This window comes from Anopheles arabiensis, chromosome 2 (genome assembly GCF_016920715.1).
Source record: "Anopheles arabiensis isolate DONGOLA chromosome 2, AaraD3, whole genome shotgun sequence".
NCBI classification, from domain to species: Eukaryota; Metazoa; Arthropoda; class Insecta; order Diptera; family Culicidae; genus Anopheles; species Anopheles arabiensis.
The window spans coordinates 111,316,589-111,336,674 of record NC_053517.1 but is presented as its reverse complement, the minus strand read 5'-3'; the positions used below and the strand labels follow the sequence as shown (position 1 = coordinate 111,336,674).

General features: G+C 50.1%; 2 protein-coding genes across 7 annotated transcripts; one reads left to right on the top strand and one right to left on the bottom strand.

The window, feature by feature from the left end:
- The first annotated feature begins 2,609 nt into the window (after positions 1–2,609).
- On the top strand, positions 2,610–5,701 carry LOC120897130 (protein brown). The gene is made up of 7 exons (XM_040301765.1): positions 2,610–2,958; positions 3,170–3,218; positions 3,514–3,703; positions 3,902–4,278; positions 4,354–4,672; positions 4,747–5,110; positions 5,177–5,701. Exons 1-7 carry the CDS (start codon positions 2,778–2,780, stop codon positions 5,572–5,574), a joined length of 1,878 nt encoding a protein of 625 aa, XP_040157699.1. The 5' UTR covers positions 2,610–2,777; the 3' UTR covers positions 5,575–5,701.
- A 3,159-nt stretch (positions 5,702–8,860) lies between these two features.
- On the bottom strand, positions 8,861–20,045 carry LOC120897129 (ras-related protein Rab-32). Of its 6 annotated transcripts, XM_040301760.1 has the most exons (7): positions 13,363–15,778; positions 12,544–13,181; positions 12,283–12,456; positions 10,808–11,024; positions 10,556–10,737; positions 10,329–10,472; positions 8,861–10,247 (listed from the first exon to the last, which is right to left on the bottom strand). In XM_040301760.1, the coding sequence occupies exons 1-7, from the start codon at positions 14,279–14,281 to the stop codon at positions 10,137–10,139; spliced, it is 2,385 nt and encodes a 794-aa protein (XP_040157694.1). In that variant the 5' UTR covers positions 14,282–15,778; the 3' UTR covers positions 8,861–10,136. The 6 variants fall into 6 exon arrangements, with proteins under 6 accessions (XP_040157694.1, XP_040157693.1, XP_040157697.1 ...); XM_040301759.1 differs by having other exon boundaries at positions 12,283–13,181; XM_040301763.1 differs by lacking the exons at positions 12,283–12,456; positions 12,544–13,181; positions 13,363–15,778 and adding an exon at positions 18,720–19,198.
- Between the last annotated feature and the right edge of the window lie 41 nt (positions 20,046–20,086).

The following is a 20,086-nucleotide window of genomic DNA, read 5'->3' as shown; positions in this document are numbered from 1 at the left end:
GCCGAATAGGCCCCTCTGCGGCGCTCCGTCCATCCGAGGATTAATCGTCAAATCGCGTGCAATTTTAACATTTTGCTTAAAAGACAGTCAGCTCAACCGTCGACTCATAGCAAGTGTGTCTGTGTGTGTGTGGGAGGGAATCGAGAGAAAAAATCGTCTAATTATTTGATTTTTTGCCTAACTTGCGCGGTGTGCACCACAAGAGGCGGCAGAAAAAATGGCGAAACTCACCCACCACCCCACTCCGCCCGAGTATTGAGGTCGTATGGAAAATTTCGCCTTAATCGATCGGATTGGAACGATTTTGATAGAGTTGTTGGCTCATATGGCTTTCGGATTTCAGTTTGTACGCCTTCTGCGCCTGTTTGCGGTGCGAATAAAGGTGCTTATTAAGAATGTGCCAAAGAAAGCGGTTCGGAGGCGTGAGAAAATCAGCCTCCGTCCGCGACTTGCGAGAGTTTCACATAGTTTCGCAGGAAACAGTCACCACACCGCCGCGTGCCACAGCAATGGCTCCGCAGAAACAGCTCTGTAAGAGTAATGTATCACCACTCCTGCAAAAAAGTCGGACTTTCCGAACTCTTAAAATCAACACACCGAACTTGCAGCACCGATAAAACAACGAAAACTCCCATAAGTAGTACACACAACCCTACACACACACCCCGCCGCATCATCCGGATAGCAAAGGAAAAGCCCCATCAGCCCCATATGTACCAAGCGTTGAATGAAACACACATACGAAAAAAAACACGCGAGGGTTCGGTAACTGGAGCTGGAAAATTGCTCAATCGTTCGATCGTTCAAATCGATCAATCACATCAAACGTTCTTTTCCGTTTGTTCCTTCCGTTTTGATATCCGAAGTAAGCTTGACGGGAATGGGTGTGGAAGGAGTGGGCATTACTGCTCCCCATTTTCCGGCCTTTCCGACAACCTGTGGCCATTTTCTAACGGACTAACCCTCGGTGCTGACTATTGGAGTTATGGGCTGGAGCCGATCGATAACCAATTCTAGGCATGTGCGCTTGCCGCTTTGCCCTGTTTCCCTTCCTAGCCCCCACTAACGATCCCTTGCCCCCGGGGGCACGATTTGCTTAGGAAGTACTTGCGCAGGATGATGATCTTTAGACAGCACGAGGGTTGTCGGCTGCCGGAAGAGAATGCTCCCGTTTAACTCGTTCTAATTATCCTCCAACAAGAACCATTGGCCGGGGGAGGGAGGGTTTGGGCCAATGACCATCGTGCGGTGGCCGGTACTGTAAACTAGTGAACGAGGTTTTTGTCGGAAATTAGCCCAAAACAAGCCTGCCTGCACCCTTTGCACGGATTTGTTGGGCTCGTGTTGTTCTTGTTAGGCTTCTTCCTTCCTCCGCCCCGGGGATATTATAATTTTCCATTTTAGCTCGATCGTTTTTCTTCTTTTTTGTTGGTCGACAGATGGTACGTTGTGCAGGAGCTAAAAGTAGAAGAAGAAGAAACAACGTGTTAGAAAAGGGCCTTGCCTTTTATGGGGTTGCTGCATAAAACAAAGATCTTGGTTTTTTGATCGCCCACAGCCAGCAGCTTTTTCCCAGGTACGATCAACACAATTCCAGGACATTCCCTTTGTGTTTATATGCTGCTGCCTTACCAGGGTTTTAGCCATGGTATTATTATGCCATAGTTTTAGGGTCGTCCTTGAAGCAGGCTCAAATCGATGCTTCTAAAAACGACCGTTTTGCCGGTGTTTGTCACAGTTAATCCGCTTCGATATGGTCCGCACCGGGGGAAAATGGGATCCGTTTTGCTGACGAGAGAGGTAATCGTTCGTCTTAAAAACCCATCTTAAATCCTTGTCTAGGGCTTTTATGCTAGCAGCAGGTAGCAGCAGAGAAAGTAGTGCCTTGGACGGGCCCTGACGAGTACCTGACGGCTGTACATCGTTCCCTAAATCAATGACCATTTTCTAGTGTCTATCTTTAGCTGCAACTTGAAGAAAAGGGCCTTAAAGACACACTGGATGATGATCGTGGCGGCTACCTGCTTCAACTTTAGGACGAAAACTAGCCTCTTGATGATTTGTGTTCTTTGTTTTTACTAACCAGCGCAAACAGTACCTCCGTCCTTCCGAAGGAAGCATGTAATGGTTTTCGCTTTGTTTCTACACCTGCTTAAGATCATGATCATCTGCTTCTACATGCCCATTTTCTTAAACCGCACACCAAATGCACCTAAACACTATCGAATCTCGTTTGTTTTGCTTGTCTGGGGCAATGTGTCTTATCAACATGCTGAAATAATTTCCCATCACTCCCATATAGACGCAAAGCTCTCGCCCCGACCCGGGCCGGGATTCAACCTTGCACATTTGCGTTCGAGAGTTGAGGCAAAAATTACAAAACAATTAAAAAGCAACCTCTGCCACCCCGAACGGCGATCGGCGTTCTTGGCGGTTGAGCCGGCGTCCCGATCGATGATTAGTTTGGAAAAAAACGCGTCATTTGGTGGAGGCTGGCGGTAGCAGCGCACCAAACACGGCTTTCCCTTATCAGCACGCTGCTGCTGATAGCCGTCAGGCTTGTGCAGGCACACACAAGTACCGTATCTTCTAGAGTCGCCGGAATGCGATCGCATCATCAGTCGCAACCGAACAACGAACAGTACAGGCGACACAGTGGTTGTGCGTGGCAGCAATCCTAATATAGTGCACTGGTGTACTATAATAATTCAATTATTGTAGTTGTGTAGCTTAATCAGTCTTTATACAAGTGATGCAAATGTGAATTAAGTGTGAAAATGACTGCAAATAAGCCCAATGATACCAGCACGCCCACTGGCACAGTATTACTTGAGTGGAAGAATCTTACAGTTAGTGTACGATCCTCCTCCTCCGGTCGGCCAACCTCGGACACCGGAAACCAGTGGTACGGACGGCCAGGACATCAGCAAAAGAAAGAACTCACATTGCTTCGGAATGGTATGCTCGAATTATGTGCTGATAATAGTCTGCGGGAGCAGAGTGATCGCAAATCTTGTGCGATCGTTCTTGCCGATCGCTACTGTCCCTGCCCTCTTCCTTGACATGACATTGTGACAATGTTGTGCCGGAAAGGGCGACTTTACATTATCGCCAATGAAACTGACGGCATGTTTTTGCTTCTGTGTGTTCTTTCCTTCCCATTTCATAGCCAGCGGTGCGGTCCGTTCCGACAACTTGGTAGCGATCATGGGCCCAAGGTTCGTTACTCGTGTTTTGCAAAACCAAACCAACCAATGCCTAACACAATACAAGCTATTCCGATGGCGATTATGAAAGTTATACCTAACGTTCCTCATCACCTAAACTGCTATTGTTGCGACAGTTGCGGACACACCCCGTGTTCAATAATCACCAACAATCGCATTGGATAAGCATGACTTGTACGGCGTGTACTAAACATCAAACACACTAAACACGACCCAATTAACCCTCAATCAGCTCGATCATAATACAAATGGCAACGCTTTCTTCTTAATTCCTTCTGCTACCTAGTGGTGCTGGCAAAACAACGCTGCTGGCCGCCATCTCGATGCGTATTACGGGCTCCACCACCGTCCACGGGAAGGTGCTTATCAATGGGCTGTACGTGACCAGGACGCAGATGAAACAGCTGACCGGGTTTGTGCCGCAGTACGAGATCGCCCTACAGACGCTGACCGTTGCCGAGCATCTAACCTTTGTGGTAGGTCCTGTGTGGCCGGACTGTTTGTGCGTGATTGTGACTCGTGCTTAGAAGAAGCATAGGCTGAGCGATAGAGCTTTGTTTGCACACACATAAATATCTCCCTTCAAGCTTGCGCTCAATCCACCACGAGTTAGGGATGGTCCCAAATGTGGCTTTGATTAACGCGGCGTGCACACACTTTCGATCCATCCGTAGGCGAGACTTAAAAACGTCGGATACGTCGCAGTGCTTCGCATCGTCAACGAGCTCGGACTGCAGGGCTGCTGGGGTACGCGCATTGCCCAGCTGTCGGGTGGAGAGCGGAAGAAGGTGAATCTGGCCGGCGAGTTGCTTACCGAGCCGGAGATTCTGTTCTGCGACGAGCCGACGACGGGACTGGACAGCTTCAATGCGGCCTCGGTGATGAAAACGCTCCAGTGTCTGTGTGCGAATGGGCGCAGGGCGGTTATCTGTACGATACACGACCCACCGTCGCAGGTGTTTCAGTGCTTCAGCGATGTGATCCTGATGCAAGATGGCGGGACCGTCTTCTACCAGGGACCAACGGCCGATCGGATAGACTTTTTCAACTCGTAAGTGGTGTATCATAGCTTATCGTGGTGCTTTCCGATCCAATCTAACGGCATACTTCTCCTCCGATCATGCAGCATTGGCAAGGAGGTGCCGGCGAATGGCAATCCGGCCGATTTTTACTTCCAGCTCGTCAGCCCCGGTGCGACAACGTTCGCGGCCAGTGAGGCAGAGGAAGCAATCCAGCGGTATGAGATCGTGCGCAAAGCCTGTCGGCAAAATATCGCGCGGAAGTGTCTAATGACTCGATACCATCAGGCGAAAATTATCCAAAAGTTGGCCAACGATAAGCATCGCGTCTGTCGGGCGAAACAGCTGATGATTCTGCTGCATCGTACCACGCTGGACAGTATGCGAAAGTTGCGCGAATATCTTACTGTGACGGCAATATTTTTGGTGCGTATTGCCAACTACATACTTCTTTACACCGACTCCAATGTATCATGCTTTGTCCTCTTTCCCATCTCCAGTTTACCAGCGTTGTGATAGCGTCACTGTACTACGACGTGCGCCCAGTTTCGCAGACCTCCATCCAGGACATTCGCGGCGCACTGTTTCTGATGATAAGCGAGCTAGTGTACACGATCAGTTACGGTGTGTTTTACACATTCCCTTCCGAGATGCCACTGATCCGCCGGGAGGTTGGTGAGAAGAGCTACACCCTTTCCATGTACTACCTGCACAAGGTCCTTTACAGTGTGCCCAGAGCGTTGTTCGAGTCGTTTCTGTTCATCGGTGTGGCTTATGCGTTCGTTGGCTTTTCGACGGACTTTATCACGTACTGCTGCATGTCGCTAGTGTCCAGTGGGGCGAGTGTGCTTGCGATGGCATACGGTATGAGAGTGTCTTTTAAGATGGTCGCACACTTGGTTACTGACAATCTCTCTTACTGTTTCACAGGCTATCTGCTTTCCTGTACAACCGGCACCATGAACATGGCGATCGAGACGAGCAACATCATCTTTTTGGCGTTTATGCTTCTTGGCGGTCTCTATCTCAACCTTCGAGCCTTTCCGCTGTTGAAGTATCTGTCGTTTTTCTTCTTCGCCAGCGAGGGTGTCTCCGTGTACTACTGGTTGCCGATCGAGTCGATCCCCTGCAATGGTACGTCTTCGAGGCTGAACGAAACGATCACCTGTCTAGCGAACGGGCAAGCCGTGCTGGAAGATGCCGGGTATGCTACCTCGTACGAGGCCCTGCACCTCAACTACCTCGTCATGACGGTGGAAATTGTCCTCGTACATCTGGTCGCGTACATGCTGTTGCGGAAGTTTGTCCGTAAGGCGGGATTCTACTAAACACTGCCAAACAACGAGATCGAGAGCGCGATTAGAGAGAGCAATAAAAGTGTTTTTACCAGCTGTAATTGTAATCGCGCACCATTTGTGCACAGCATCACATTGCAGGATGCATCCATCAAATTTACACTCAAGTGTTGTGTGCTTTTTTACACTCGCCAATCCCTGTGCTCTGGTTTGGCCAGCCGAAGCCATCACTTTCGTCGTAATGGACTTTAATGTAAGCTTCCTTGCTGTGTGAAGATCGTTACCCTCTATTACTCACCCCTCTCCGGGCGGGGGGGGGGGACCATTCGGTCATAGGGCTGGATCCGTTTCGTCTGGAAAGTACGGGTTCGGAATTTCATGTATCATCGCACTTGTATCGAAAAGCAATCTTCCATCGGCCCAGCTCCCATAGTAAAAGCTGCAAGGAACAAAACAAGTGGATGGGTAACAACATTAAACGAGAAAACAATTATTTCCATAGTTTTTAGCGCATTACCACATACACACACACAGACACACACGCACGCAAGTACACATAAAAAAAGAAAATGCCGCTTGGTAACCGGAATCGGAAGATTCAAAGCCTGCGGAACGAACAAAGGTCTGTTTTCGGTAGGCTGGAAATGGTTTCAGTTGCGCTCCGCATAATAAAACAAACTCCAACAACCAAGCCGCGTGAAAAAAAAAAGTGCAATTACACATACTTTTTCTCCTTTGAGTTGCGGCGGCGGCGTATGAGCAAACAAGAAGCAGCAACAAAAAAAAATCGCCCCCACCAGGCACAACATTTCTCCACCAAGTGCGCGCTTATCCTAAAGCTAATTGATAGATATAGCATAAAGCATTATGTAGATCAGCACATCAGTTCCCTATCGGAATGCGGTCCGTTTCTAGCATATCGGCCTGCCAGAGAGACGGGGGCAGGGATGTTAGCGAATTCTTGCAGCACGTATTATTCCACCTTTACATCCGCAACATCTACTTCCTATCGGCAAATGGGCACTTTCGCACTTATTTCTATGATCTCTATCCGGTCTAGATTGTGTGTGTGGATCTTTATGTACTGGCTTCGAGGAAGGTATGATCTTTATATAGCAGAGCAAACGAGGATGTGGCGTTGGTATGGAAATGGATCAATAAATTAACATATACGACATCTTCATATTAAAAAAAAAGCTCAACATTCTGATCATTATCTATCCTGAAAAACATCATAAGGACATCTTCATTAAAGCTGCTAGTTTACAGAAAAGAATTTCTACGATCTCAATCCATCCACATCTTCGCTTTACTCTGTGATCGCCACCAGAGGCTCCAGTGAATGAAGTCGTTATAACACAATTATAACACACTCGACAACGGCAACTCACCAGCACCACACGGGCGCAGCGCACCTGGGCCCAGAGACGCAAGCCGCCGATTATTAGCATTAAACATTCGCCCCACAATTAGTACGCGTCCACATGTGTCTGTCTGTGTGTGTGTGGTACGCGTGTAAAAAAGGCGTATAATTTACAGCCCGAAAGTACCGCGGCCCGGGCGCCCAGATTGACCAGATTTTCCCTTGGCTAATCGGTGTTGTTTGTGGCACTTTTTGTGGCGGAGCGCGGGTTTTTTTCTCGTTCGGCTCGGCTATTTGGGTGTGGTGTGTGGCCTTTTCCTACTTCTATTTCTCGCCATTTATGCTTTGCCGAACTAGAGGAGCCTTTATTGCTCCCTTCTTCTACTCCTTTCACCACCTTATGCATGCTCTTCCCCTCTTTTGATGGAGGCAAGACGAATCGAGTGCAGTTATGTTGTGTGTTTCTCGCCCATTTTATCTGTTTTCGCTCCCTTTGGTGGTGATTTCGTGTACTCTTTTAATGATGCCCAAGCAGAGAGGATGTTGCTGCTGCTGCTGGTGCTGCTGGTCTGCTGCTACCAGCGGCCTCCTCTCCCCAGCGGTTTAGGCTAATTGATTTTACTCGCGCCTTTTTTTTGCTGTTGTTTTTATTGTGCCTTGCGCACACTGTTATCCTTCCCCTCTTTTCCCTTTGGCTTCTCGTATGCTCAGTGTGTGAGTGTGGCCGCGATACGCTCCCTCTCTATTGCGTTCCCGATGGATTAATTGTACGTTAAACTGTGCTAGTTGTTAAAACAGAAACACATTCGTGGCAGCCTCACCATAAGGTAAATTCAGCTGCACCTGGAAGGGGGGGGGGAGTGAACAACAACCAGACACACATACACAAAAAAAGGCTAAAGACGGCCTAAACGCGTGCCCAAAATCGAGCGTTAATAGCAGGCTGTAATAGGGGGAGGGAAAATGCTCCGGCATCAAGCCATCGTTTGCTACTGTTTGAGCGTCTTCATTCGATCGGACCGTGTAAGTGAGTGAGTGTATCTGTCTGGCTCGTACTGGCGCTTCCTTCCACGGTTTTTGCGGAAGTTCCGGTTTTAATTCGTAGCGCACCCGAACAAAAAAAAAAAACCTGTTACGTTTGCACCTGTGCGCGCGGGTGGTAATGGTTTGAGCCTATAGGTTTATGGGTTTTTTTCTTCGTCGATCTACGCGCAATACCTTCATCGATCACTTATGAAGCGTGCGCAATTAGCAGGGCGCCACAGAAGCGCAGGGGGTACTGCGGTAGCGCAGGAAGATTCTACTTTAAAATGGAACATTCTACTAAAGATACGTTTTCTTCTTCTTCTTCTTGATTACACCATGCGCTTCGTCGATCTTGATCTATGGTTTTTAGTTTGCACATGCACTGCTAAGTGATATTTACACGCGTCATAACGAGAATTTTAAATAACCCATAACTTTTCGAAAACATACACTTAACCTAAAATTAAACTCGGATAAAATGATGCATAAAGAACCAAAAAAAAAGATCATACTCACCGCGTGGTCCGGCGATGCCCTTCATTAAATTGCTCCCATTTATCTGTACAAACTGCTCATCGCAGCAATATTGGCCCGCGCACGTTCCTCGACAGCTGGTTTGCAGCAGCACGAGCGGAAATGGAAATCAATCAAAACGAGAGATTCATGCTTATCCTGGCGCTTACTGATCGATCAAATTCAAGCTTCTATTGCTGTAGAAGGAACTTGGCAAACCATGTACGTACACACATACATACAAAAATGGAAAATTACTCATAATGGCATACAAACTCACTCACTGCCGAACCTTGAGTTCAGTAGTATGCACTTTACCTGAACATTTGCCAAAATCCATCGCTGGTTTGAATTATTTCGATCCGTGCTACAACACGGCGTGTTTCTTTCGCAGTAAATCTTCGCTTTGCTTCTGGGTGTGTGTTTTAAAAACATTTTATCTCTTGTTATCTCTCTCTCTAAACTATCGGTTCATCATACTGATGTCCTTTCAGCTGCATTCGGTCGCACACGATACTCCACGCGACAAACACCTAAAGCGCAGACGAACAAGCCAAATAAATTAAGCCAATCGTTCGCTATTTCCTACACGCGCTGCTGCGACACGGTTTGTTGCCTCGCTTGCCTTCTGAACGATGCGTGGTATGCCAGTTTCTCCTCTTTTTTGTGATACTATCTTTGAATTTAGCTCTTTCTCCTTTTAGAATATTTGACCCGAAATATGTTGCGTGCTGTACCCTCTAAAGCGATATATAAAAGCGGTAAATATTCATGATATTCTTTCTCTGAATCGATACAATCACGCTAAAATAACTGCACTGGAACTGGAATTCTTTCCAGCAAAAATTTAGGCTTTCTTTTCTTCATTACATGAATATACTTTATCTCCGACGAAAAAAATGGCCACTACTGCATCGCTCTTCTCTCTAACACGTCAACAAGATCTTCATTATTATCAACAACAATAACAATCGATCGATCATCCACCAGAAAAAAGCTGCGACGGATTGAAAGAGGCTCTGTGTGTAGATTTCTCCACTGTGGATGGTTTTGGGGTGCGCATCCGGTTCACCCTTTATCGGGTGCCGTGTAGTAAGTAGGTGGCTCGGCTTTGTCGATCCCTTTTTTTTGTTCTTCTTCAGCTGCGTTAGTGTGTACTTTCCTCTGTTTTTAGTGTTGCAGCAACCGAAAACATCTGACAGTGCGTGGTGTGCAGCAAAAGTTGACAAATGGTTGCGCGAAAGGGGAAACATTACTCGGGACATTACTCGTTTTTGGTTTAGCTTGCTGGCCCAGAGGATTTTAGTAACAACGCGATTATGTGCCCATAGTAGTGTGGAGTAGGGGCGTACAGTTTTTAGAGTAGTATAATAGTTAGTGGTAATAGTAAATAGGGGTTTGTTGTCAACGAACGCGCGGGACCGTTGGGGGAATAGGGGGAACAATTGGGGGACACGAGGGGATAAGAAAGGGGAGAGTCATTGTAAACAAGATAAAAACAATTAAAAGTTAAAAACAAACAAAACGTAAGCAAATCGTAGGTGATGACGTAACACAGCGGAATGGTCACACATACACACACACAAATACACACGAGCAGCACGCGCCCAAACACAACGTGGAAAACCACGGTCCAGTGTGTCTCCGATGCGCCGGTTGAAGCGCGCGCCGCTAGTTGAGGTCTAGGGTTAGGTCAGCAAGAACACGACTTCTTCTGGCTCGTGTCCGACTTTCCGCCAACCAGGGCGAACCGTTCCGAATCGATGACCTCACCCGTGTTTAACAGTTTGTCATTCATTAAAATCTGTAAATGTTATTCGAAACAAAAACACGGGGTAAGTTCGTGGTATACTGGCTGGTGGGTGTGGTAGTGGTTGTAACTAACCTTATTAACTAACGATTTGGCCGCTTCCTCAATGTTGACGTTCTCCTTGGCCGACGTTTCGAACCATCCAGCGAACCCGTGCTCTTTGACGTACTCGTCCAGTTTGGCGGGTGTCGTCACAATTCCCTGCTTTTGTTGGTCACTCTATGTGGGAGGGGGGAGCAGGAAGAGCAAAGGGAGCATTCAGAATGATTCACCGAGTTACAGGGAAGCTCCAGCGTACGTACCTTGTTGGCTAAGAGTATGCACGGAATGGGTTTGCCATCGGGTAGCTGCACTTTTGAGTCGAGGTCGTTCTTCCACTTGATCACCGCATCAAAAGTGGCACTGCGTGTTACATCGAATACGATGAACGCTCCCACTGCTTCCTTGTAGTACACGCGGGTCATGTTGCCGAATCGTTCCTGACCTAAAGCGAAGCGAAAAAGCAGAACATTAGCGTTCTGGTCGAACTGGTTGCCTCTTCGGCTGCTTCTTACCGGCAATATCCCATAGCTGCAGGCGAATAATCGTGTTCTGGTCCCAGTTCAGCACTTTGAGCGCAAAGTCCACCCCGATTGTGGCGCGATAGTTTTGGCTGAAGAACTGATGCACGTACCGCTTGATGAAGGACGTCTTGCCAGTGCCGAGCTCGCCGATGACGAGAATTTTGTAGAGATGCTCACGCTTCTCGGCCTGTCCAGTCGCCATGGTTGCCTGTCGGGGTAAGGAATGAAAGTTTGTTCGTATTTGGGCCCGCTACCAGATAACATTGCACAGCATCATCGTTATGTATTGCTTCCCTCCTCTTCCCCCCATCTCCCTCTCTTCACTGAAGGTCCACATCCTCCCCCTCCGTTCGTTCGGTTTTGTTCAAAGGTTCAACGGCCCCCAAGTGAACGGAACCCACCTAGACCAGCTCTCAACGCATTAGAACAATGTTGCAATCCAGCGTCATGGCTACGCCTGCATTTAGCAACAGATAGCGCGGTTCTGATAACAAAGATTTACAAGCATCACCACACTCACAGGCCAAAGGCAACATTGCACTTATGTTATCATTTTGGAGATATTTTTTGGATGCATTTAGTTCCATCCAACGGGCGCAGTATGTACACAATGGAGTGCCGCGCAAAGAAATAACGGAGAAGAATACATTCAAGTGCAGAATAAACTGCTAGAGCTCGAAAGAAACGACCGAAAACTTCACAGAACTGAACTGAATAGTGGAACACTACAGACACGACGACGAACGACCACGGTAGCCCATGTAACAACCCCAAAAATGTCAAACAATTCCTGTGCGCCGCCTACTTCGTTGCAAAAGATCCTCAAAGCAATTCACTACACAACGATCTCATACACACACACCATGAAATAAGTTCGTCGTCACCATGTCACACGAGATACCCACCATCCCTCCCTACAGTAGAGTCTCTCTTCAATCACAACTGCGGAAAGGAGGTTTTTTTTAAGTTGAGTGGCACAGGAGTGTGGTGCTGGGGGTACAACACTAGCAAAGGATCGAGGGACCGGGGCCAACGACACTTACCGGTTGGTCGGAGGCCCCCTTCTCGAGTAGCAGATCGCCGTGCGGGGACATCTTGCTCTCGAGGTAGTCCTCCGACTCGAGCGAGTACTCGCCGGACTCGACCGCACTCGACAGCAAGGAGGAGGAGGAGCGCGGCGGCTTGCCGGTCAGTAGCTCTTCCTCTTCTGGTGTGTAGAAGGTCGGCTGCTCGACGTACACAATGCGCCGGAGCGAGCCCTCGCTCGTGTTGTTCTGACTACTGTCGTCGTACGACCCACCACCGACGCCGATAATCTCCTCCAACGAGCGCGAAGTGCTACCGAGCGAGGCAAATGTCCCCGACTGGGCGCCGCTCTCGAGCCCTGGCGAAGGTACCGCGAGCGTAGCCGCTACCGACCGACCGCTGGCAGGCTTAACGATAGTGGAGGTCCTATCCGGGCGTACCTGGGTTCCGATATCGAACACAATGGTCGGTTCCGTTGGGACCGTGCTGTCACCCTGTTCCTCCTGGCCGGGCTTGTCCGGGCTTCCCTCGGTAGTGTTCGCTGGCACCGGATCTTCCTGCTGCTTCCCTTGGTCAGGCTGCTGCTGCTGCTGGGGCTGTTCACGTTGCTGTTGCTGTTCGATCGATTTAAATCCAGAATTGTTGGGATTCTTTAGGCTGTTGCCCAACTGGTACGGTTTGGCCGCTTCCTGCGTACGTACCGTCGACGCTGCCTTACTTGCCGACGCCGACGACGACGACGACAAGTCCTGCTGCTGTCCACCAGCGGGTCCCGCTGTCTGTGGCTTTTCAACCGTCGCTGCCCCCGGACTCTTGCTGCCCCCTTTCGATCGCGCTGTGGCCGCACTCGCTCCTCTCGCTTTCCTCATAAAACCGTCTATTTCCTCGTCGACGACAACCGACGACGGTGGGGCAATGTCCTGCGAATCAAAGCTGGCGACTGGGTCGAGGTCGCCCGTCGTCACCACCACCGGCTGCTGCTGGAAGAAGCGCTCCCGAATCGACAACGACGCACGTGGCTGCGGCAACGGCACCGCTTCTGCTCCTACTCCTCCTGCTCCTCCTCCTCCTGCTACGACAGTGCTGCTCGCTGCGCCGGCGTTGGTAATGTTCTCGATGGAAAACTTGTTAATCTCCGCGATGTAATCGCCACTCAGCAGACTCGAAAGGCGCGCATCGACGGATGACGTGGAGGACGACGACTGCTGCGTGCGAGTGGTTGCGATCAACTGCGACGATTGCTCGTTCCCGATTGAGGCCCTAGGCGACGGGACAGTGCCGCTGTCGGAGCTAATTGGTTTAGAGTCGATTGCGAGCTCCCGGTTCTCAGCGTTCAGACCTGCGGGGAGAGAGAATTATCAAGACATCATGAGCATACGCTGCGCCTGCGGTCGATCGTTTGGTCGATGGGGCGTTCGTCGCCAGTAGCCGAAGCCAGTGCGACATCCGACTATCGTGCTGTCGTCGTCAGTCTGGCTTCGTCGGCTGGGTCTGTAACCGAAAACCGGAAGAAGCCTTACCATTGCTGTTGCCGTCGCCTCCACCGCTGCTCCGGATCACCTCAGCGTTGTCGTCCTCATCGTCCAGCGAGGTTTCAATCGTCCCAGGCTTCGTCGACGGCATGTTGCGTGTGAGCGTGATTTTCATTTCGGTTCGTTTGGCTCTCAGTGTCGTCGGTTCGGCATCGAGCTGTCGCACCAGCACGGGCGACGGCGGATCCACCGACGTACCATCGTCCCGATCGCCGTCCTGGTACAGCTCCGTGTCCGACACAAACATGGCACCCTCGGGCGTCTGCCGTTTGATGCTCAGCGGAGTTTCAAGCGTCCCGGACGATATCTCGTCTCCCTCGGAACCACCGCCGGGAGCGGGGACTGCCGGGTTCGGCGCTACCTTCGATGTTTTGGATCGTCCGGCCAGCTTCTTCATGAAGCTAGCCGCCCGGCTCGGCTTGCGCGCCTTCTTCTGCCGCTGCTTGTCCTTTCCCTCGAGCAGTATATCCTCGTCCGATCGGGCGCCCAACATTGCCGCCTCCCGTACCGGATCTTCCTTGATTGCCGGCAGGCTTTCCGTCGACTTGAGCACGGTTTCGATCGACGTCTCCGTTGCCGTCGGTGAGGCCGGTAGTGGCGGTGGCGACGGGGTAGCCGGCAGCAGATCATCCGTACCGCCGCTCACCACCCCGGAGTCACCACCGAGCGAGCTCGTCTCGGACGACTTGGCCGACGAGTCCTTGCGGCCACCGCGCTTCGGGATCAGCTTCTGCGCATTGGTGCGCAGTTTCTTGAACGACAGGCCACGCTTCTTCTTCGGCTTCTTCTCGGGCGAGCTGAGCCCTGCATCGGACATGGACACGTCCGAATCCACCACCACAAACTCGACCGGACTGTCCTCGGATTCGCCGCGCGTTAGGCGGCGCGTTGCCGTTGCCTGCTCCATACTGCTGTCTGCTGGCTATCCCCCGACACACGGCAATAGGTCACAACAGCTCGTCGGTCCGCGCCTTTCACTTCACCGCTCCGACTAAACCGAATGACGGCGGCGACCCTGCTTTCGGCGGGAGAATGTCCTGCAGACAGCACGAGCGACGATAGTGCGCGACGACGATGGGCGTTCACGACACTCTCTTCTAAGCACGCGCGCGCGAGCGAGCAATGTTCCGACGCGTCCCCGCGATGTCCTAATTCGATTAGCAGCGAGCGAGCGAGCGGGCGAACGAACGAATTGCGCCCACGACACCTGTCGGCCGTAGAGTGTGGTGCCGCGCCACCAAAACAAAACACTTCAGCGCACTAATGAAAGCGAAAGATGTGTGACACCGTTGGATTCTGATCCGGGCTAGGGGGCGGCCTGCGGCGGCGATGGTGTGTGTGTGTGTGTAGTTTTCCTCCCGCTTTCGTTCCGTGCCGGCTGTTCCAGAACAGGTTTCAGCAGAACGGTTGTTTTCCTTCGGTTCCGTTCCGGTACACGACGCTCGCTCCTCCACTTCCAACAAGCGTTCTGGGGCGGTGTCAGGTTTCACGGCGCGTAAGCGACGACTTTGAGAACGAATTCCAAAAGGCAACCCGGTAGAAGTAGGTACTGTGTGGCACAGTGTTGCACTTGCTGGCTCGATGTCACACTGCTGTTGCTGCTGCTTTCCGAAGGGACTCTTATTGCGCGCGCTTCAGCTTCCGCTCGATCCCACGACAAGACTAACTCGAGCGCATCCCTGCGAACTGCTCGATGCTTACACCACACAACAACGGGTACAGCACCACCGCGGGCACCGCGAATCCACCAAACCATCGATTGCGGGATCTTTGGTGTGGCGATTCTCATCCATTCTGGAACGTTACGACATGTGTCGCTGCCATCAGCATCGTGGTCGTCGCTATTATCAAGCGAAATATTATGGTCTTTAGCAGGCAGGCAGTGCCCTCAGACGCGATTGCGCAAGCCTTATCTGTGGCCTCGATCTTTGGAATGTTGTCTCGGGCCTCGGTCCCTGCACGGTAAAAAAGGACCTCTCTATCTTGTTGGTGACATACACATTGCAGCAAAAAACGAAAATGGAGGAAAACAAATCTGATCTTCTCGATCGGTGGAACATTCCAACTCGCTGACGAAGAAGCCGCTGTTGTGTTCGCTATCAGTTGGTGACACACAGGACACGGACGAAAGTGAAGACTTAACCGAGGCCGATCGAGGCCAAATGCTGTCATCGACATGCTTCACCGATTGATGGATTCATGGCACTTCTAGAATTGTCTCAGCATGATAATGATTGCAATGATTGCTATCCCATCACACGAGCAGAAACGCACACGATCTTGTGATTGTTCACATACGCACAATGTGAAAGTAGTTCGCAAAACCTCTCTCATGTTGACACTTTATTAATCAAACCCGTTCAGCTCTACCTCAAGGTTTGAGGTTTGATGCGAACTCCCTTTTGCCACAAACCCCCCAACACCTTTCCTCCCAAAAGGGCTCGAGCCCAAGCAGGGAACTCCGACTCTAGACACACTTCAGTGCGCACCAACGACGCATTATAAACAAAAATGTGCCCGTAACTCAATATTGTCGTTGTAATTATATCTAAAGTCAATTGAAGCAGGTTTCTTTACCACAAACTTAAACAAACTCGCTCTCTGTCTCTCCAACAAACTGCAACAACAACAACAACGAAAAAGAGACGGAAAAACAGTCACCCTGTGCTGATGTTGAAATTCGACTTTCGTTTCCATCGCATTGCATGGGTTACTTTGCTACTTTGCCGTAATGTTTAGAAAATTGCTCCAACCGCACACACATACGCACAGTCACCCTGTATACGGTGCCGACGGGCGTTGGCGGGTTTTCGTCTATGAAGTTGTAAGACGTTTCTTGACCTCGAGGATTCCATTTGTGCCAGCTAATAAGAGAAGCCTCAGAAAGGATCCTATCCCCACACACACCTCGCCCATTGGTCGGACGGCCGCAAGGTGTTTTTATTCGTATTACCTTCCTCTAATTCTAGCCGACTACTAGCTGGGAATGGGGGCTGGTTGTTGTGGCCGTTCGCCGATGCGGAACAGTTATAAGGAACCCTCTCAATTCCCGCCCGCCGACAGGAGGAGGAGGAGGAGGAGTTGGTACAACCTATTCCTATTCGTTATGCCTCATCGAGCTTCCCCGTTCCTGTCGCCGCCCCGATTGCGCCATACCTTCGGTGGTAGAAGTAGCCAGAGCTTATGATACCTTCATTAACGTTTCAATGCGTGTCATCGTGTACGTGGATGGTATTATTCCCTCCCCATCGGGTTTTAGCATTTTTGTCAGGGAGTAACCAAATCCCCGTATTATAAAACCTCGACATTTCCCGACATTTCATCAATCCGATTGTAGCTAAAACGGTACACACGATCCCCGCAGTGACTTCAGGCGCTGGCGTTCAATACTGTGTTTGAGCACAATTTTCACTGTTTGACGGGTGGTGTGGCGGCGGCGACGGACGCTTATCAATGGCTTCAACATTTTACAGTTTTTTGTCACTTCTAGCTGTTGGAAGACATTTTTCGATCGTTAGACTATTTACATCCTCCTAATCATGGTGCCATGACCTCATCACCGTTCGAACCTTTCCCGGGGTTAAAAAGCATCATACAAACCAAAGAAAAAAAAGGGGGAGGGATGAAACATTCATAGCCTGCTTGGGTGATGTTCATGGTCTCAAATGACTTCAAACTCATCAGCGCTAGCGATAGAGAGAAGCTAACCGATAGATTATGAGTCGCTGACACAAACAAAAACGATTCAAAATTCACGATCGATTTTTTTGGCCATCTCCAAGATTAGGGAGTCTGATTGCTTCGGCAGAATGCTGCTCAATTAATGACTGTTTCAAGAGGCATTGCGCGTCTCATGGCCGAGCATAACCGGAAACTCGTAACGATAACGGCACACCAGCAGTACACAGACGATTACAAAATCTTCGTGAACGAAATCCAATTATTGATTACTTTCAGTAGAAAAGTATCAAAAACTCTTCATGGTCATCTACCACCACCACCACCGCCACCGAGAGAGCGATGATTACATTCTATCACTCAAGTCACATTTTCTTACAACACGTTGAATGAACTACGGACGGACATCTTAACCCGTACACGTGAGTCATTCGTTTTTCCACGTCGGCGGCATTTGGCAAACATAATAATCGTTTGCATCTGCACCATGCACCAAGCCGCGGTGGGGTGACGTTTATAGAGCTTAATGCACCAAGGAACTACGCCCTCGTTGCCTTTTATCACGCGGCTGGGCTTGCTGCTGTTTGCATGGACAGGCACAGGACCGACCCATCCGAACAAACACTGGTTGATTCAACAAAGATATTGTTCCATTTTCACTACTATATGGGTTTACAACGATACTCCTATACACTGCTTTAAATCATTTAATGCGTTGCATTGCATTTACTTGCGTCCGATAGACTATGCGAATAAGTCATCAACAGTTAATTATGACTCACTTCACTTCCGAAATGCATTCATCAACTTGTTGTTCGACTTGTGGACCCTAAAACGGCCAAACAACGACACTTCTAACACACAGATCCCTCTCGACTCCTACGCAACAGCAAAGACAAGCACAATATACCTGTTCCACGGGTTTGCCACTACCAATTCCGCCAGTTCCACCTAGCAATGGCAGAAGATTCCGCAGCCGGGAGGACTGGCGACGCAACTTGCGCAAAGGGCCGGACAGTCGCGGACCACCGTCGTCCTCACAGTTATCCTCGGAACCGTTCGTATGGCGTCTTGCTGCTGCCACCGCCGTGATAACGGTCGTAACCATCGCTACTAACTGACTACCCTTTGAAGGGCTCCCTTTGAAAACCCGAGACAATTTGTTCGCGCCGCTTGAAACGCCTTTGCGCACAGCACTAGAGCCGTTGCCTTCTTCTGCCCCGGGTCATCGTCTCCCACACCTCCAGTCTCTCCACCGAAGGAGGAAGAGCTGTTGTTCTAGATTCAATCCCCCCCCCATTGCATTCACCAACAATAGACGCGGTTCGCTTGTGTTTATTCTCTAGATAAGCGGCCGCCGGCTGCCGCGTGCGCATTCGCGCTCGATCGAGGAAAACGTAACCGCGTTCCCATATACTCGGTAACACTCTCTTAGACCCAGACCACGCCGTCACGCTGCTTCACACCAGAAAACACGCAATTCAGGCAATGCAGCCCACGACAGTACTGACATTGGAAGCTGCTTATCTAAGGAGGCGCCGTTTCTAGGAGCAACGAACGGACGGAAGGATCGGACTCTCTTCTGGATGGATAAATACGGCGAGAGCGAGCGAAGAAGAAGCAGCAGCTGGAGAAATTTGTTGATACAAGCACAAACAACCACTTACACTCGTCAACACGAACTGCACTTTACAGCACGCACGCACACACGTCCACGCTCGAACAGCTTCTAATATTGATGGAAGGCGCAGCAGGATAACGGCGCTGTGTCCGCTGTGGCCGATACGATACTACCACCGAAACACCTTGCTTGGCACCTTGTCCACTGCCTCCAAAAGTGACGCGTGCAGCACAGGGGCACAGGCGGATATTTCGTGGTGAGTGCAAAATTCTGTCCACCCAGTCGCGTCCCAAGTGCGTCTTACGTCGGGGCAGGAATGTGTACAATATCGGAGCGAGTTTAGCGACTGCGGCCACACTGTTTCCACACACTACACCCGACAGCCACGACACACGACACAACCGTAACACCGTGGGGTCGTAACAAATCGCGAACAAACACTAGCGCGACACGTAACGTTAGAGTCCGCTTGCCGACACACACAGCTAACACACACACACACACACACGACCGAGAACCAAGCGCGATTGATAAGAGATTAAGACGCGCTTTCGGCTACAGTGCGGGACCTGCTGCTGGTGTTGGTGAAGATGGAGTCTCCAAACGCTCTAGGTAAGCTTTGAGTCATCCTATACGGTTAGACCCGCTTTGCCCCTCTGCCACGCTAGCACGCACATTAGAGGAAAACGGTCTGTTCCGCCATTCTGTCGCACACGCACACCTCAACCAGCTGGGACCAAAGGATGAGGGAAAAAGGAGGCAAATGGGTGCCATGGAGAGGACGGACAGATAGAACTTTTGTCGTAAGTGAAAGCGAAAGTGACAGACAGTAGCTGATAAAGAACTTGCCCTCGGCTGACGTACGGTCGGACGGCGTAGCAGAGAGACCGCGGCAACCCTATCACCCTAATTGCCACCCTCCGTCGTCCGTGCACGGCAACACCGCGCTATCTTATCTTCATGTTCCAGGCGCGCTGAAGCTGTTTCGAGCGAACGCAGCAGCATAAAAAGTTATGGTTCCGTGGCGTCTGTGTACAGTAGTGGGCAGACACTGCCATCGACGAATTAGGTCTACGGGACATTCAAGGGAAAGCATTGACATGGTCTCATAAATTTTCCCCAAACACAAACACACATTTGAATCTGGAGTGGAGTCGTGGGCCTTGAGGACGAAAGCAGACCGCTTCTGTAGCTCTAGAAACAACGAAGGACATACGGAAAACAATGAAAATATGTGAAAACTCAACATTCATACGTACCTTGGGAGGGTGAGCGTAATGCAACCCATCTGAAGATACCATCCTGGGTGCCAAAGAGTGAGTGAGTGAGCTTCGATAATCAGTGCTCTAGTCTTGCAGGAGGAATTCACCTCCTTCGTAGCACACAACGTGTCATTTTAAAATGGATATTTCA

Bases quoted from the DNA above. Each gene is read 5' to 3' on its own strand.
- LOC120897130 (XM_040301765.1), top strand. From the start codon at position 2,778: ATGACTGCAAATAAGCCCAATGATACCAGCACGCCCACTGGCACAGTA. The intron at 3,219-3,513 runs GTTCGTTACTCG...TCTGCTACCTAG, and splicing joins GTAGCGATCATGGGCCCAAG to TGGTGCTGGCAAAACAACGC. The intron at 3,704-3,901 runs GTAGGTCCTGTG...ATCCATCCGTAG, and splicing joins CCGAGCATCTAACCTTTGTG to GCGAGACTTAAAAACGTCGG.
- LOC120897129 (XM_040301759.1), bottom strand. From the start codon at position 14,281: ATGGAGCAGGCAACGGCAACGCGCCGCCTAACGCGCGGCGAATCCGAG. The intron at 10,473-10,555 runs GTACGTACGCTG...CCTCCCACATAG, and splicing joins GCATACTCTTAGCCAACAAG to AGTGACCAACAAAAGCAGGG. The intron at 10,248-10,328 runs GTTAGTTACAAC...TAACATTTACAG, and splicing joins CCAAATCGTTAGTTAATAAG to ATTTTAATGAATGACAAACT.